General features: G+C 36.8%; 1 protein-coding gene and 1 pseudogene across 34 annotated transcripts in view; both read right to left on the reverse strand.

The window, feature by feature from the left end:
• Kmt2c (lysine methyltransferase 2C) overlaps nt 1–19,841 on the reverse strand; it is a 268,017-nt gene that overhangs the window by 64,779 nt on the left and 183,397 nt on the right. For 31 of the 33 annotated variants that reach the window (XM_087207697.1, XM_087207695.1, XM_087207696.1 and 28 more), the window contains 9 exons: nt 17,743–17,844; nt 17,456–17,560; nt 11,630–11,811; nt 11,214–11,378; nt 9,974–10,083; nt 9,418–9,483; nt 8,129–8,341; nt 2,831–2,959; nt 325–444 (listed from right to left, as the gene is read on the reverse strand). In XM_087207697.1, coding sequence (XP_087063823.1) covers nt 325–444; nt 2,831–2,959; nt 8,129–8,341; nt 9,418–9,483; nt 9,974–10,083; nt 11,214–11,378; nt 11,630–11,811; nt 17,456–17,560; nt 17,743–17,844 — 1,192 coding nt within the window. The remainder of the gene's footprint in view (nt 1–324; nt 445–2,830; nt 2,960–8,128; nt 8,342–9,417; nt 9,484–9,973; nt 10,084–11,213; nt 11,379–11,629; nt 11,812–17,455; nt 17,561–17,742; nt 17,845–19,841) is intronic. The other 2 variants (XM_087207685.1, XM_087207694.1) reach the window with 2 other exon arrangements.
• Nucleotides 5,311–7,246, reverse strand: LOC147828979 (GTP-binding nuclear protein Ran-like; annotated as a pseudogene). The gene has a single exon (XR_015449917.1). The product of XR_015449917.1 is annotated as a GTP-binding nuclear protein Ran-like (transcript).

Below are 19,841 nucleotides of genomic sequence, written 5' to 3' on the forward strand. Positions count from 1 at the left end.
AATAAAGATGACTTAGTCTCAAGGAGGGTTGGGAGTGGTAGCTCAGTGCAGCAGAGCATGTTCTTAGCATATGTAAGGCCCTTGGGTTCAATCCTCAGAACCAAAAGAAAGAAAAGAAAATAAATTTAAAAAGGAATAGAGTTCATTGGATTTAAATCAATTCCTTATCAAATCTGACTGCTATACAAAGTATGAACTCTATGCACATCTAAATCCTGTGATCAATAAGAGCAATACAGTGTGACAGTGGCAATATTTATGATAGTTCTTTCCAATCAAGATGTCAAGATCAAGGGGTTAAATCAAAGAAATTCAGTACTCTACCATCATCTCTGCTAGGTAACTGCTCAGAAATAGAGCCTGAGGAATCTTTTCTGATCACAGATCTTTTGGTTTTTCCTTGCCCCGTTCGACTTCTTTGCCGTACCATAAATCCACCAATACCTATCCAAAACAAGAAATTAGATAAACTGATAATTATAATTTGTCCCTACTGCTTCAATAGTGAAGCATTTTCCAAAATTGAGTCTGACGTAATCTAAATCAATAATCTCATTTTTCTGTGAAATAGAACAGGTTTGGAATAAAAAAATAAATGGTAAAGCTACTGTTATCACTAAGCAGGAATTAAAATTTTCTAGAGTACAGAAAGAATTCCATGCATTTCCCCTTCTAGACTAAGTCAGAATAAACAGTTAAAAGTAGATTTTTTTGTCTATGAATATCAAATTATTTGTATATTAACAGTATACTGTAATAATCTGTACAACACAAGCATATACTGATTAATACAGCCATCCCCAATCTTTTTTGAAAACAATTTTTCCACAGATTTGGGGGGAGGGGATTCAAGGAACAGTGTAACCTAGATCTCTCACAAATGCAGTTCACTGTAGTGTCCCTTCTCCTATGAGAATCTAAGACAGCTGCTGCTCTGAAAGGAGGTGGAGCTCAGGCAGTGAGGTAAGCGATTGGGGTAGCTGTAAACACAGATGAAGCCTCCCTCACCAGACACTGTGTGGCCTGGTTCCTAAGAGACCACAGACCTGTACCAGTCTGTGGCCCAGGTGTTAAGAACCCCTGGATTAATCTGACTTTGGAGGCTGTGCCTAGTTTTTATACATTATGAGTGCCTTTAGACATAAGACACAGAGCTCCCAAGCTGAGAGCACAAAATCTAGACACACAAAACTGTAATTCTGTTTACTAACTAAATTTGGGCAAATAATTTAATTTTTCAAAGCCAGTTTTCTGACTGATAAAATGGGGTGAGTGTATACATGCCAGAAGTATAAATTAATATACATAAAGTGCTTAGTTAATATAGTGCCTAGCACACGGTCAACACTAAATTTTTGCCAAATGATACAGCTGTCTAATAATATACTTTGAGACCTAATAAGTGCTCCAATTAAAGGGATGACTTCCATGTAAGGAAGAGAAAGAGGAAAAAACCTCAACAAAAGAAAGTTTCTAGAATCTGCAATATCCTTTAAAAAAGTAAATGCACTTGTAAACCTCATAATTAGGAAGAAATGAAACCATTTTCATAAAATGATTGGGATCAAACTAATGAGTCCTTATTACAGATGAAGGTCTTACAGAATGCAAATAAAGTAAGAAAATGCTTCCTGATATATCAAAAGGGATTTATATGATCCTTAATAAAATATGAGCAATTAAAGAGAACAAAGATTATACCAGTCCAATTTACTACCTCATTTACTTGTTAATAGACATTAATAAACAGCCTAAAGAAAGCCTACAACTTCAGTACTATACTTCAATAACTTTTTCCAATAAGGTAAATAAAATGTGACAAGAGCAATCTACCCCTGCAGAAAATAGAAAGAAAGTGTTTAATCTTTTATGGTACTAACTGGACTAGAAATTCGAGGAGGCAGGTCATGTTTACCTCACACTGTACCCTTTCTGACACTCCTACATAAACACTGTAACAAGTTTTTAAAACATAAAAATATCAGAAGGTGGCCAGGGACGTAGCTCAGTCATGCCACACCTGCCTAACAAGCACAAGGTCCTGGTTTCAATTGCTGGCACCACACACACACAAAAATCGGAAGGTCAATAGTGAAAAGAGAACTACAAAAGTACGTATCAGTAGGAAATACATGAAAGGCTTTAAAGTCAATTATAAATAAAAACCAACTAGTAAAGCATTTAATAAAATTAACATTTGGGATAAGACCTTAAATAATGATTTGCTGTTAAGTATTCAGACACTGAACTGAACAAATCCATCAGCTAAAAAGCAAACCCAAATAGTCTAGTTATTTGGTGTACACATAAACATTCCAGACAGTTTTTAGGATGTTAAACTTAGTCCTGATTATTTCATAACTGATGTCTTCGATTTTTGAGTTTTTTGGTTTTTTTGTTTTGTTTTGTTTGAGACAAAGTCCCCATATGTAGTTCAGGCAGGCCCTGCACTATGTAATCCAGGCTGGCCCTGAACTCACAGGGCTCCTCCTGCCTCAGCCACCAGAGAGCACCACCAAGCCTTGGGGTTTTGTTTTTGTTTTTGTTTTCCTTTTTTGGGTACTGGGGATCGAACTCCGGACCTTGCACTTGCAAGGCAGGTGTTGGAACCACTGAGCTAAATCCCTGGGCCTTTTGATTTGTTTTTGAGCAGGGTCTCACTATATAGCCTAGGGCTATATAGGAAAAACAGGCTGTCCTTAAACTCAAATCGGCCTGCTATAACCTCCAGAGAGCTGGGATTATAGGAATGTGCTAACGCACCTAGCTGCAGTCCTCAATATTGTATTTTTCTTAAATTAGCTAAGTTTTTCTAGCTGAGGCACTTTACCTGGTCTGTATGGCTTCCTTTTTCTCTTTTTGACACCATCTGTTCCCTCTACTCCCTTAGTTTCATCATCCACAGGTTCACGCTCAGGACTAGATTCTGATTTTCCATCACAATCCATAAGTTCTGCTTCTGGAAAAAAGTAAATGTACAGATGAAATTGGAGCGGTCTACCAAATACATGCTCCATGGGCAAAGGGAAATATAAAGCCAAGGGGCCATCAAACTACCATAACTGTGCATCTCAGCAGGTAGGCAAAGCAGAGAAGAAATCAAAGAGGTCCCAAATCATCGTGGAAACCACACTGCTTAATGTCATGTTCTCAGGGATACAAACCAAGAAGCAGGTAAGGGGAATACAGAGAGAAAGAACTCAAAAAGACAATGATCAATCAAGTTGCATTTTACAAATCATTCTCTTACTTTTCATTGTCTCCAATTCCCAGATTCCAAGCTGTCTCTGTAACCTAGAACTCTTCTGAGCTCCAACCACAGTGGTAACTGAATATTACCTAGTTACTAAAAACTATCCAAAATTATATACTAAAGATGAACTTTCTCCCTGTCCTATGTTACCCAGATCATGGGACATTAAAAACACACCCTGAAAGCTGGGCATGGTGGCCCATGCCTGTAATCCTAGCAATCAGGAGGGTGAAACAGGAGGATTGCCTTTAGGCTAGCTTGGACTACACAGTGAGTTCAAAACCATTTTGGGCTACACAGTCAGACCCTGTCTCAAAAAACAAAAAATTAAAAATTAAAAACAAACCAAACCACATCCTGAAGAGAAAAGTTTGGATAACAATCCCTAATTCTTTTCTCCTACAGTCAAGACTCTTCAGTCTCTTTCTAAACCAATTTATTTCCCTCTACTTTTATTTTTACTATAATATCCTCCTAGCTCACTTTCTCAATGCAGTGTTTTTGTTTTCTTTAGAAATAAGCTTTTTTTCCTGCATAATAGGGTTTCTGGATCCTAGCAGGTGAATAAAAAAGAAGTCTGCTTCTACTGCACATGAAACTTGTTTCTGATAATCTATGCTAATGATTTATGACTTAAGAGGCACTTACAAAAGTTAAAAATCAACAGAAGCAAAAAGAAAATTTTAAAACACAACTATTATAATATTGCAGGGCATCAAAAGTTAAATTTGGACTCTGCAGACTCCAGTGGAGTCTAATGTTATGTCTAAAATGACATGTGCAATATGATCTGTATTATATTCTAACTGCTTCAAAAGTTGAAAACTGTACAGCCCAAGATCACTTTTAGTCAATAATACTTTTCAAAATTTAATTTTGAAATCATCCAGGCTCATTCAAATACAGAGGGAAAAGTCTACACATTCTTTCATTACAGTTTTTCTATACCTTCAAAATAAAGTAAAAGTTCTGAAAACATTCAGTTCAGAGAATGATTCTGGTAGACAATCCTTTACCCTCAACATTCACTTACATGAACACTGGGACAATTCCTTTTATTGACAGAGTGGAATTTGCATCACAACAGAAACAACAGTGTAGGACTCTGCTGAGCTCTGACAGATACAGAGAACAGCTACTTGGGAAGCACTGTTTGGACACTAACACCAGACAGTTTCTGAGACAGCCGCATCTGGGAAGCACACGGCCTGGGATGCATCCTGAGCCTTGTCAACACAACTACCCTGTGGGGTTGGTCCTAGCACATGTAGTACTTTACAAATGGGAAGTCTAAGCACCAGAGAAGTCAAACAACTTGGCTAAAAACATCCATAATTGCCAATACACTGTCCATGGTTCCATCATGCTTCTTTTTCAAAGTGCTGAGTCAACACATAGCCAGAATCTAAAATGTAGAGAATCTTGGTTTCATACAAAGTAGCAAAAAAGGGCAGTTTTATTAGAAATCTTAGCATTACATAACAATAAGAATTAATGCTAACTAGTCTCTTTTTCTATTTTTTCCAAGCACAGGCCTACTTAAGAATAATAAAACCAGGGGGATTTAGCTCAGTGGCGCCATGCCTGCCTCGCAAGTGCAAGGTTCTGAGTTCGATCTCCAGTACCACAAGAATAATAAAACCCTAAAACTCACTTTTCAACATATGTGTGAAGTGTATATGTATGTATGTGTGACCCACACATGGTGGGTGACCAAATATATGAATAATGTTTTTAAATTTTATTATAGTATATATCTCTATCTTGATATCAAGTTGTAGTAATATTCAATTTTAAAAAGGATTTTATTTAGCAAACATGGAAAAACAAAAATGTTCTTCAAATAACACACATTTACCTCATCCCTACAAAAAATATTTCTCCTTCACAAAGAATCTGCGATCCTGAGATATAAAGGAGCAAGAGGGAATAGTCAGGGAAATACTATACTCAACTGCTAAAATCCTAAAATTGTCCATTAACATTTTCAACATCTAATACACTAAACAACATTCATCTTCTTTCATTTTCAATAAAATAAAGACAGAGTCAGTAAATCAAATTAAAGATGGTTTATTTTACTGCATAGTTTCAAAAAAAGCAAGGGTAATTTTTCAATTGATTCTGTTACCCTGACAGGAGTAAGAGAATATAAAATTGAAATAAACCACCATTTCTCATAGTGCTGTTCCACAGAACAGTAGTCGCATGGAAATCTTCCAAAGTCTTTGTTTTAAAAGGTTCTATAATCTCAGAATGTGGAAAATAATGTGTACTATCAAGAGCTTTTCACATTAAAAAAAATCTAGCATTGTCCAAATTTAAGTGATTTAGGATGAAATCCTTTTTCACCCAAGTTTTAATGTCATCAGAAACTAAACTTCTTCCATGTGTTCTGGCTGATGCTGATCTGGATCAATTCCTCCTAAACATATGGGCCATTTCTTCACAACTTCTAATCTACTTTAAACTTCAAAATCAAATTCACTCTTCAGCTCCATTTAAAAAGCAGGTATATATAATCACCACAAAGCTTTTCTCACAAGAGCACAAACTCAAAACACATTATTACAAAAGAAAAGCATGAAAATTAAATGACAAATTACCAGGAACTTACAAAATACAACTTCTCTAAGCCAGTTATCTCTTACCTGAGCACTACTGGCCTAGCCTGCTGCCTGATTTACTCGACACAACTCTCATATCTGACAGTCTACACGTCACAGCAGAACAATCCTCTTACAGTACAAATGACAATATGCTCTTCTCTCTTCACAAACACCCAATAACCCTCACCCTCATTCCACTCTGGCAAGTGAAAACTCCCCAAAGTGCCAGATCTGACACTGACACCAACACTGCAACCTTCGCCTCGCCCCCATCCTCTCCTCACACCTGTGACCTCACTGGCTCCTACTGCCCCCAAGTCACTCTCCCCCACACAGTCGTCTTCACAGCACTCCTCACACGTGCCGGGCATGCTCTCTCCAGGGCCTCATTATCTGGGTTGCTCTGTCAGGTAATCAAGGGGCTCACACACTTACTTCCTTGAAGTCTATGCTTAAATATCACTTTCCACTCATTTGACCCCACAATGTCACTGTCTATATGGTTAATTCTGTGTAGTCTCTAATGTTTTCCTTAGCACTGGCTAAACACATAATTGAGTTCATGGTTTTTTCATTTTTTTGTGATGTGACTGTAGCAGTCTCATATTTGAAAATTAAGAAGAAACAACTGTTTTGCAAACGGCTAAATATGCAGGCCCAAAACATGAAGGTTTAACTGCCACATTCACTCAGGACAGTTCCTATAAAACTAGACTTCTGATGCTGGGCTTCCTCAAAGGTCATCATCCTCATCCAGCACAGCAGTGGTCTGAGTAACCTCTAAATCATGGTCAGACTGCACTGCCAAGGCTGGATCCATGACGACCTCTGGTAAGGCAAGAATGAGCATGGCAACAAAATCCAAGTTCTGGTCTCTGATGAGCTTTCTGGCAAGCCAGAAGAGGGGCTTCTCAAAGTTGCAGTTACTTTTGGCAGAAATATCATAGTACTGAAGATTCTTCTTTCGGTGAAAGACAACAGATTTTGCCTTCACTTGCCTGTCCTTAACGTCCACTTTGTTGCCACACAACACAGTTGGGATGTTCTCACACACTCACACTAGATCTCTATGCCAGTTAGGCATGTTCTTGAAGATAGCTGTTGATGTCATGTCAAACATGGTAATGTCACATTAAGGCTGGATGTAGGAGCTGTTGAGCAGCCCAATGAACTTCTCCTGGATGGCCGTGTCCCACACATTGAACTTGATGGGACCCTGGCTGGTGTGTTGCACAAGCAGGTGCAACTCCACACCCAGCTTGGCCATGTACTTCTTCCTGAACTCGCCCATCACATGGCCCTTTGAGAACGTGGTCTTCCTGGTGCTGCCATTGCCCAATAGCACAAGCTCGAACTGGACCTCTGGCTCCCCCTTTGCAGCCATCTCGACCTGAGTTAATGTTTTGTGGGGTTATTTTTTATAGTCTTGTACTTAACATTGAAATATAAACTCCATGAGAAAAGGATTTTATTTCCTTTGCTCACTGTTAATGACTTCCAACATCTGGCACACAGTGTACATTCGATAAATACTACTGCATGATGAAACATAACGGAACAGAAATAATTATTACTTTACTTCCAAATCAGCTGAAAAGAAAAAAAAATCATCCTAAAAACAAACAATCCTATAGTAATCTTTGGAGATAAGCAAAAATATAATTCATACTGAATTTAACATTACTACTCAAATTACAGTTCAGCTATAACAAGCTTTTTGTATCTACTCTGACCAAGAAAATGTAAGCCATAGTTTATGCTCAGTATATGTGAGTATAATATACACTTGAAGCAATATTATTGATGGTTTTTCCATTTCTACAATTCACAGATCAAATTCTACTTTAACTTAAACATGGCATCAAGCTTACAATACTCAAGAGACTATCTAGTAAACTAAAGTCAAACCCTCTGAATTTGCCCACCTTCAATCTTTTTGTTTTTGGTACCAGGGATCAAATTCGGGACCCTGCGCTTGCAAGGCAGGCAACAGAACCACTTAGCTAAATCCCTGGCCCCCCACCTTCAATCTTAACATATACAGTGGCCTTGGAAATGTCCATAAGATAAATGAATCCTAAAAGAATCCATGAAACCAAATGAACCTTAAAGGTAAAGTCTAAGAAGGTCACTCAGTAAGGGGATATTCTACATCCAAGGTTGTTTAAGTCAAAGGGATTTACCTTTGTAAGATATAAAAATTTCAAAAGTTATTTTATACATTAATTCTTGTACATGTATTCCAAGGATGACAAATCAGTATTACCTCGACTATCATCCATCTCACCATCCCTTGAATGCTCTGACTGGATGTCTGGAGGGGTTTGAAGGACAGCCACACTATTCTGATTTATTATCTTCAATTTCAATTTTGGTTTTGACCGTTTTCTTCTTGGAACAGTAACTGTGAGGCTCTGTAACTGAGTCATCCCTGATTCGGTCAGACAAACACCATCCTGGGTGTAGGTCTTAGGTGGATCTAAAATTTTAAAAGTACCAAGAATACAAATTTAAATTTCCATTTAAAATTTGACTGGTAAATTAATTATTGCTAATACACAATACATATGTGAAAGGAATGTAAGTGCAGTTCCATGGAACAACTATCTATGAAACATGTGAATAACATAATGATGCCTAATTAGAGCCGAGAATAACTGGCCAAGGTTTTCTGGACTTTGGGCAAAAGACTGGATGTTTTTGGGTTTTTTGTTTGTTTGTTTTGTGGAACTGGGAACTGGGGATCAAACTCAGGACTTTGCACTTGCCAGGCAGGCAGCTGGCACCACTGAGCTAAATTTCCAGTCCCAAGACTGCATGTTTTTAAAAACTTGTCTTCCTGTCATGTCTATTTTTGTGCATCTTAAGGAAGGATTTAGACAGAAAGCACTGAAGCTTAAAGCAATTCATTAGTCATTCAACTATGAACCTTTTCTTAGAAAACAACAAAAGGTAAGGATGAATTAATGTAAAAGAAGCAAGAATATTCCAGAAAGCCAGTTGAAAACCAGTGTCAGTATACTTGCTTACAAGGGGTAAGTACATATAAATGCTGCACACTGAATTTTTAATGTACAAAACTGTCATTCATTAGAACTCCTATAACATCCTAATGTTTTTCTATTAGATGTTACCAAATACATGTAGTCAGAACAATGACTATAAAAGCATATTAATCACCATTCTAGGCTGTTATACAAAAAACAGGAAGAGACTAAAGTACAGTACTGTACTTCTAAAGGAATTTGTTAGCAAGGCCTTCTTTTCTGCAAATAAGTTCACAAAGTGGGGTATCAATGAAGTGGAAGAAAATATGGCATGAACAATTTTTGAAGAGCTGCTGATTTTCACTGGCTATTTGCTAAAATTTATAGGAATACTGTCCAAGTAAAACTAGACAAGATGAACATTTTAGATTTCACCTATAAAAATTATTAACATCAGGGAATTTACAATAAACACCCATATGACTAGGCATGTTTTATATGTGGCAAAAACTGACCATTCATAATGCTTTCTCTAAAGAACAATTGAGTAAAGCATTTCAGATTTTACCTAGCTCTTTTACTTTTGTGACGATTTGTGCTACAAGTGAAGATTCACAGCAGTCTGAGGAAGGCACTGGAATGAAAATAACTCAGGTAAATTTTTCAGGAAAAAATTATTAAAGACATATATGATTAAACTTTCAGTTTCAGTACTCACTGAAATAAGTGCTCAAATACTAAATAGTATTAAACATAGTTTTTAAAAGAAGAATAAAAATCAGGAGTAGAAGGCAAAGGAACTATACAAATCAAGGAGGAAAAACTGGCAAAGAAAGAAGCAGTGTATTGGATTTCTACATATTGCTAATAACAAGATGGCATGTTCCTTATAAACAAAACTGTATTTTACATCTAAAATGTGTATTCCATTTTCTTTTTGTAAATTACTTTAATAAAGTTGGGATCATCCAAATTATAACAAAATAACCCATTTTTCACAAAATCCTTATCCAAGTAAGATTCACAAAGATAAGAAGCAGGATTGAGCCCACTCATTGGTTGTGGACAGGATGGTGCACGAGCATTGTAGGATGGCACAGACTCATAGTTTAAGTCATTCTTACCATGTGATGCAGGCATATAGGGTCTGCACATGCTACAATCAAAACCCATGTCTGCTACATTTTCCACTTCCTCCTCTGTATTTAAGTTTTGACAAACTGCATGCATCCATCTAAAGAGATGATATTTGTACATTTTAAAAAACTGAATATACTGAGAAGCGTTTCCTTTTAAAAACTCTAACAGGAATTAATAGCTTCAAACTTAAAAGCCCGAAGCCTCAACGCCCCCCGGCTCTACTGTCTACTCCATAGAACTATTCCCATTTGACCTTCTAGGACTTCCATAGGGCTAGAAAGAGTAAGAACAAGGACTAGGGAGGAAGCAAGTACACGTTACTTAAGGAGGACATGATAATTATTTTTGATCATGTATTAAATGTGTATCACAGCAATGAAGCTAGTCAAGGCAAGTAGGAACAAATTTAAAAAACTACAAATGCCGCAGTATGTGCTCTATGTGCTGCCTATAACTTGAAGCAGACAGAACTTTTGCTTCTTTTTTTTTTGAGATAGGGTCTCACTGTGTAGTTCAAGTTGGTCTTGAACTCACTATGTAGCCGAGGCTGGCCTTGAACCTGTCACAGCCTCCCGAGTGCTGGGATTACAGGTGTTTGCCACCACACCTGGCTGGATATAACTCTTGTAAAGTGATGTTGAACAGTTATTAGGAAATAAAGTGACAGGTATCTTGCTTTGGAACACAGAGTTTGTAGGCAGAATTGTAGGAATACATTACTAATATGAAATAACACTATTAATATTATGTGTACACTGCTTAATTGCTAATAGGGCACAGTAATGCACCAACACAATCAAAGAAAACATCCTTGATTTTGACGCTGCACACACATTACTACTAGGAAGAACAAGAGGCAACATCTAAAACCTAGATATCTAATATCAGAGCTTTAAGAAATAGAATGTGGGATCATTTTTAAAATATAATAAAAGATTCAAAAGCCCTCTGTAAGAAAATGCATGTATACAAGCAATAATTTTGCATCTAATTCCAGAAGATTCATAAATCTTCAAACAGCCTCTAGTTAAAAATCTTTATAACTGTGAGTTTAAAACAAGAAATCACATCGAAGTTTCTACTTGACTAAAAATCTTAAAAGCAACAGGTTTTATTCCTAAACTTTATAATCAGAAGGTTATATTCTAAGTTCCTTTGACTATATTTGCAGTTTAAGAAAAAAAGGCTTGTAAAAAATTGTAGAGGCAGGTACAGATACAATACCTATCACATTGTCTACACTGCAGAATCAGATCATCTTCTCTGTAGTTTCGATAGCAGATCGGGCAGGCAGACAGGCTGGCGCAAGGAGCACACTGTGTGTAGTTGTTTTGCCATTCACACCTCAGACCTGCAGATGTTGCTCCACAGTGTCTACACCAAACACACCTGAAATCCAAGCCCCATCCCCAAAGTGTCAGTTTAATTTACTCATTCAGTTACTGTAATTCTAGAAGCTACACTTAAAAAGATTAAAAGGAAATCATTTACTGTGTATGTGAAATTTTCTGGCTGGTAATAGGCATCATAGTATATGTGTATTATGTAGTTAAAACACACATGGCTAATTTTTAAAAACTAAAGTGATAGAAGAAAGTTCTGGACTTGGAAGACTGACAAAATAACAAAGGCTAGAATACCATTTGCATTTCCAGCCTCCTTTAGGAACAGTTTGCAGTGGAGGGTCTAGGCAGTAGGTGTGATAACTTATGTCACAGTCATCACACAGCAGGAGTCTCCCGGGGTCAGTCGCCTTCCCACAGGCTTCACATACTGTGCACTCCAGACACCTCCAGCCTTTGCTAAGAACCACTTTAGTGATCTGCAAAAGAAACAACTGATCCATGTGATTTATATACTGAGACTTCATTTTGCTTAAGTTAATATGGTATATATGTAACTAGAAGCAAAAAAGGCAAGCAACAACATTAGTGGCCCCAATACTGGGTAAGGCACACACATGTGCTTTCAGGAGCCCACTTGTTTCAGCAGAGTAACTGAAAACAGCATATATTTCAATGTCATTTTTAGTCCACATAACTACCCTCCACTGTAGGTAACATTCTGTAAATAAATACTATATTTTTTTACATGTGGTGAGTGGATTTTAAGTAAGTCAAGTAAGCGGCCTCATTACTTGATACAGGATTTGGCAGTACATCAACGAAAGCTACAATCTAAGACACTTGCATGAATTCCGTGCTTTTGAAACTTGGGTACATAGCACAAGAACTTACCTATTATAATTCACAGGAACAACTAAAACAAAATAAAAACAAAAAGCTCAATATAAAAGGAGATCTTTGGGACATTTTAGGTCTTGGACAAGTTTCAAGCTATGAAAGCTAGGACTTCTGAAGTTCACCTTCACTCTTCTATTTATGTTCCTCTGTCTCAAAGATCTGAGTTAGCAAAATTTAAAAAATCTCTATATTCCTGATCAACTCCTCAAAGAGGCCACATCTTATGAATTTGGAACTAACTCCTTAAAGACCTCAAAAGACTAAAGTCACAATGAAATAAAAAGCAAAGTGAAGAGTAGAAACTCAGATCATGGAGGAGTAAGAAAGCCTAAAAACCACCAGAAAGGAAAATAAAAGAGCTGAATTCAAAAGAACAGCTATCAGAATAGCATCAAGCTTCCCTACAACCTCGGGCACCAGAATAGACTTGGTTTCCAAATTCTACAAGAAAACACTTTTGAAAGCACAATTTTTAATCTAGGTAAACAAGCAACACTTGAGAAGCAGAATACTGTTTAGACAAACAGCAAAGTCAAAATTCAGCTCCTGCATCCTCTTCATGAAGTTATCAAGAGATATGTGGAACAGAATGGAGATGTATACAAAAAAAAGGAAGATGAGGGGTGCAATGAATTTGAGGACAGAAGTCTGAGAAAGATTAAGGTTAAGAGACATCTAGAAGCTGCTGGCACAGATCACAACAGGGTGATGTAAGATACAAGAAAAGGAGAGCATTTGCCCAGGAAAACAGGTCCTTCAACAAATATTCTGATGCAATGAAGCTTTTATAGTAGATAAACACAACAAAATAAGAATGGAGTCACTAATGATTATTTTCTTCCTGCTATTAAAAATTCCAAGAAAAACAAAAGTCACAGGACACTAGTTGGATCTGCAGTCAACATTCAGTGATTCAAACCAACTATGCAGTTACACAACTATATGAATGATTATTTTCTTCTTGCTATTAATAATTCCAGGAAAAGTAACAGACATGGTACACTAGTGACATCTGCAGTGAACATTTACTGAGTCAAAACCAACACTTAATTAAATTATGCAGCAACAAACTACACTGGAAGGGTGTTGGAGAAAGGCATGGGGTGCATGGTGAGAACTAAAGCAGAAACTGTTTATGCAAAGCAGAAGTGAACAATTCTAACAATGGTAAAGCAGTGATACCAGCTTATTATGAAGAGTTGCAGAATTACCTACAAGAAGAAAGACCTGAAAATAAAAGTGGTTGCCTCAAATATGAAGCTAGAATAAGACAGAGTCAACGTAAGACTTTTGATTTTTTATTTTTAAACATACATCTTTACTGCTTTGATTAACTTACTAACTTTTAAAATAAGTTTTATGTAACCAGGTCATAATCTATTATTTACCCAAATGGAAAAAACAGCCTTGGGTAGAAAGAAGAGAGGTAGATAAAGCAGTCTCCAGCAGAAGTTTTCTGTGAACAGGGAGATAGTAAACACATTAGGTTTTGCGGCCCATGTGGTCTATTGGGAATGTACAATTCTGCCTCTGTTGAACTAAACCACTGTGGATATGTGTAAATGCAAGATCACTGTTATGCACCAATATAAGTTTGAGTACAAGACCAGGAAGTGGGCCAGATGTAGCATGTGGACTGCAGAGTGCCAATCCCTGGCTCAGAAGAACCAATAAAGTGGGAAACACCAAATTCTTGGGGTAGAATTTTTAAAATACATATCTTCATTCCTGTTTTCTTATTACAGAGAAACCTGCCCCCATGGATCTTTACAACTAGATTCTCAGGTTATTCCATTTATTTTCACTCTCCACGGTACTACATTGGGTTTCTATCCCCACAACCAATGAAATAGCTCCAGCCAGCCAAGACATCCTGACTTCCAAATCCAACATTTTAGGATATTGCCTGCATGTTACTTTACCTCTCTGGAGTACTTCAACATCTAAACAACTTCTCTGTCTTTAAGACTCCCTCTTATTCTAGAAAATACTGTTCTACTCTTAATTCATTTTTTCCTTTTTGGAACTGGTTTAATTTGGGGAGGACTGAACCTAGGACCTTTGCAATGAGCTACACCTTCCAGCCCTTTTATAATGTGTGTATTTTGAAACAGGGTCACGTTAAGATATTAAGTTATAGAGGATGGACTTGAACTTGTGATCCTCTTGGCTCGGCCTCCTAAAACACTGGGATAACAGGCATGAGCCACCCAGCCCAGCCTGGCTTAATCTTAGTTTTACAAAGTTCCTTGAGTTCCATCTACAATACAGTGTCTAAAGTTGTGGCAGATGTGTTTTATAATCTACAATACATATCGACTTTCACTATAATTAAGTGGGACCAGTCCTTTTTTTCCATAAGATATCAGAAAACTGGGCAAAATTCATAAAACGACTGTTTTCAGATACTGGAGATCATGAAGTAAAGGACTATGACCTCTGAGAGGATGGAAATGTCTGAGTCCTGTGAAAAAGCGTCTACAGATACCTTCCAGAAAGTTGCCAGGGAAGGAGAACTCCAGTATAAAGGCCTCACTGAGTTGAGAAGATATGACAGAGTTCACAAAGGCTAAGACAGCTGGAATTCACAGTACACAGTCCAGGAAGAGAAGTGATCAATAAGAGCTCCAGAAATCCACAAAGGAATCATCTGAAGTCCCTGGCTGAATCCCAAGCTGCATATCTACAAGTCAGCACAAAGATCTAGAAAGACTACCTACCTAGGATGTGCAAGCTGAACAATTACCAGAGCTCTTACATGGCTGGAAGACATGCAGATCTCTACTGGTCAGAGTGGGAAAACACTGGTGAGCAGAAGGTAGGATCCAGTAGAAACCCGGAAAGGCCATGGACAAAGTATAAGGCAAACTAGTGCTAAAACAGCAGTCCTTAAGGGTAGTCTGAGGGTCAAAACCATTTTCATTCTACTCCTAAGAAATCATGTATCATTTGCACAGATTCACTCACAATTGTATGGTGGTCTTTTCAGAGGCTACATGATGTCAACATTGTTGTCATACAAATTATGCATCTATATTCTTGTTATAAAATGTACCATTTTATCTTCTAAAATGGTTAAATATTCAATACTCACAATCCTCCAAACAAAAATTCATTATATAATTTTGGACAGTGTTACACTTTAAGACCATAAAGTGCAACCAGTCATGCACATCTGTAATCCCAGCACTTGGGAGGCTGAGGCAGGAGGATTGCCGTGAGTTCAAGGCCATCCTAGGCTACATAGTAAGTTCAAGGCCAGTCTGAACTGCATAGTAATACCCTGTGTCCCTCTCCCACCAAAAGGGCTGGGGATGTAGCTCAGTGGCACCATGCTTGCCTGACAAGCGTACGGTCCTCAGTTCGATCCCCGGTACCAAGAAAAAAAAAAAAAAAGACAACCATAAACTCTATGAATATCCAGCTTAGAATGAAGGTTCTCTAGACCTATCCAAGAAAGACTAAAAAGGAGCTTTAAAAAGGCCAACTTTTTTGACAAATAACTGCCTACCACCACAAAAACTAAGCTAGACAATTCATATACTACTAGTATGCTTGTGGATATTCTGTATTTCTCAATCAATAAGGCTATAGCATTTTGTACTGGCCAGAATAGAGTCAGTGGTACTAAAGGAAACACATGCAGTTAGTGAAACAGGAATTTAAATTCTAGCTCTGCCAGTAGCTAGTTATTGAACAGTGCACTAACTGGTCTTAACTTATATAAGCTTCACTCAGTTTACCTGTAAAAGGGGAATTAGCTATCTGATGTGTTATAAAAAAAAATGCACAAAGCAGGAGCCTTTTTAAACATTAATTTCCTTCCTAAAACTGTTACCAATTTTAGTTAACAAAGGCTGTTCATATTAAGGCATCAGTTAGGCTCGTGGAACTTGTATTCTCATCTTAAAATTTCCTTAGATCAGAAATATATGTATTCTAGAATCCAATTACAGAGAATTCAGAATACAAAGAACAATGTTTTTCTATGCACATATAATTCTCTTTTGAAAATGGCTTTACGTAATCTATGTTTTGGGTTTTTTAGTCAACATACTGTGAGGAACAAATTTTTAAGTAAATTAACTGCACTAGTGTTCTATTTTGATAGATTAATTGTAATTTTTCACTTTGATTCTAACTTTATGAAAGTGTGTACTACCTTAGGAAAGAAATAGTGTAATTTTCAGCAAGGAATTCTCAGGGAATACAAGTTGATTTGTTTGCTACACTGACATCCTGGGTAGATAATGATATAATGTGATGGTGTTTGAAAGGCAAGAGAGAAGAGACAAAGATGACTTGTAAGTTCAGGGTTATTCGGGACCAAAAAGCTAAAGTTTGTGCTTATACCACACAGCATGGCAGCACCAGAAAAGTTAGTTGTGGAGTACACAGCAGGACATCTGCCCTATAGTGATGTCATTCCATACCGAAGTTCAGACACCATGTTACTTTATTTAAATATACAGGTTTTATTAAAACTAAGGTCTTATCAAGAAAACAAAAACCCGAGTTCAACAACTGAAGTACTACTTAAGACATATACATATTTATATAACTTTAAAATCAAGTGCTCAATTACCATGTAAAAGGTTCCCCACTACATCCTTAACCTGAAAACTTAAAGCTCAGCACTGCAGGCTCTCAATTATTATGGAAGTGCATTAAACATGACCTTTGTTTCAGCTATAAGCAGAAACAAATGAGTTCTAAGCACTGTTTTATAAACTAAATGCATATATTTTTGTTTTACTTTTTTAAAAGAATGGTAGGATAATTGATAAAATTTAAGACCAGAGATTTTTTTCTTTTCTTTTCTGGGTTTTTTTTTTTTTTTTGAGACAGTGTCTCACTGTGTAATTCAGGCTGGACTCGAATTCGTGGTGATTCTGCCTCGGCCTCACAAGGGCTAGGATTACAGGTGTGCATTACCACTCCTGTAGAGAAATTAATTTCTTTCCTTTTTTTTTTTGGTACCGAGAGTCAAACTCGGGTCCTTGTGCTTGCAAGGCAGGCGGTGGAACCACTGAGCTAAATCCCTGGCCCAAGAAGTTAATTTGAGTTAACCTATAGAAGCAATATTTAAAGTACTTAAATACTGTCACCCATGTGTAATAAATCATTAAGAACAGCTGATTAACTAGGTAGATCACACGACTATTCAATTCAAAGTAAAGCTCAGTATGCTTTTGTTAACTCATTTAATTTAAGCATATTTACCTTAATACTGACACAGTACGGATGGTAACACTGACCACACTGGGAACAGGCAAGTAATCTTCCTTCTGCTCCTTGGCCAAAACTGCCACATACCACACACATATCCTGGAATTAAGAACACATGAACCTATTTTGAATTGGAGATTAAAGTAAGAATATAAAATTCTTAATTTTAAAATACTTTCTTGACTAATATAGTTCTCTAGTCAAATTATATGATATCTGTCCATATGCAGAAAGTAGAAATAGACAAGGAAGAATTCAAAAGTGGAAGATTAAATTCAAACCTGGTGCAAAGTGAACCTGTCACTACTAGAAAACAACACAACTGTATTGTGCATAGAGTTTTCTTCCTCATCCTTATTTGAAGAAATATCTGCTGCAGACACCTACAAAAAGCAAAATACGAATATTTCTTACTTATATTACATTTAACTGGAAAGTTTCAAAATATATCCAAAATACAACTTTTTGCCAACATCTACACTAATAATACCAAATTCTATTACTAGTGCTAAGATACTATGTAAAACTATAAATCATGCTACTTTTTATTCATTTAGTTGTCTCTTTAAATTTACAAGGGAGAGGAGGATAGCTGACAGGAAAACTTCTTCTAGAAACCCTATTAGCTGGGTGTGGTGGCGCATGTCTGTGATCCCAGCACTTGGAAGGCTGAGGCACAAGGATTGCCTTGAGGGCTGGGGTTTTATCTTGGTGGTTTCACCACCTACTTCGCAAGCGCAAGGACCTGAGTTTGATCCCTGGTACTAAAAAAAAAAAAAAGAAGGATCGCCTTGAGTTTGAGGTCAGCCTTGAGTTTGAGGTCAGCCTGGTGTACACAGTGAATTCAAGGTCAGCCTGAACTACACAGTGACGCTGTGTTTCAAAAAACCAAACATTTGTCCAGAATATGTAAAGAATGCTCAAAACTCAAGAAATTAAAAAGTACCCAAACTTCATGGACTAAACATTTGAAGAGTGACTATATCAAGTAACAAATAAACAAATATATATATATATATATATATATATATATATATATTAAAAATGGACATCCTTAGGGAATATAAATGAAATACTATTACATCCTTATCAGAATGGCTAACATTAAGAATGACCATATCCAATGTTGCTAAACATGTGGAGGAACCGGGAATCTCAAGCACACTTATTGTGAATATAAAATGGTACAATCAAAATGTAAAACAGGCTTTTCCATAAAAGTTAATCACACATCTATCATAGCCACTCAATTTACTCCTAGATATTTGCTGGGAAAAAAAAGAAATCATATGTCCATATAAAAGTTCACAGATAGAATTTCATAGATGAATTTCTAATAGCCAAAAAATATAAGCAACCATAATATTTTCTTTTTTTGGTACCAGCGATTGAACTCTGGTCCTTGCGCTTGCGCAGCACGTGGCAAAATAACCATAATATTTTCCAACAGAAATTGTGGGGCATCCACAGTTCAAATACTATTCAACTACAAAGAAGAATGAACTTCTAACACATACAGCAACATAATGACTCTCAAAATATTAATGTTAAATGAGATAAATTAGACCTTAAAGAATGTATTCTATATGATTCTACTTATATGCAGCTACTGAAAATGCACACTAATCTTAGTGAAGGAAACAGATTGGCTGCTGCCTGGGATAATCAAGGTTGGGGGCAGAAGGGAAGACGGGGGGGGGGGGCTCCTGAAGAAATGTTGGCAGCTTTTCACTATCTTAATCGTGGTGCGGTTTTTAAGGGTGTATAGAAGCCAAAACTTGTGTACTGCAAATATCTGTAGCCTTGTATTAATTTTTCAATAGGCCTTGTTTTACTTTTATTTAAAAAGGGCCACAACCCACATTACTCTTACTCTCAGTATAGCAGTAAAACTGAATACTTTCATCTGTCTCTTGAATTTAACACTTAGAGATTTTGAAAAATAGTATTTCCATGTAATAAAATAGTAAAGTCACTACATAAAAATATTTGTCAAGGAGCCGGGGATTTAGCTCAGTGGTTCCACTGCCTGCCTGGCAAGTGCAAGGTCCTGAGTTCGATCCCCGGTACACCCCCCCCCAAAATTGTCAATATTTATCAAATACATAAAGAATGTGTGATAATACAGAGTAAATATCAATCTTACAATAAGATATTCACTGAATCTTTAACATTTTTAGAATCCATATTAATTTGCAACATTTCTAGTTTCTCTTCTTTAAACCTTAATAACAAACATAACTAAAATTAAAAAATTAAAATGTCAATGTAAAAAAATTTTTAAAAACAGATCCAAGGCGTAACAAGAGTTTGATTTTTTCCAAATAAAACAAGTATAATACATACATACCAGCTCTCGGGGGAAGGTTGGTATAAAAAG

This window comes from Heterocephalus glaber, unplaced genomic scaffold, assembly GCF_053883595.1.
Source record: "Heterocephalus glaber isolate CG9 unplaced genomic scaffold, H.glaber_assembly_v1.0 deba00000818, whole genome shotgun sequence".
Classification (NCBI taxonomy): Eukaryota; Metazoa; Chordata; class Mammalia; order Rodentia; family Bathyergidae; genus Heterocephalus; species Heterocephalus glaber.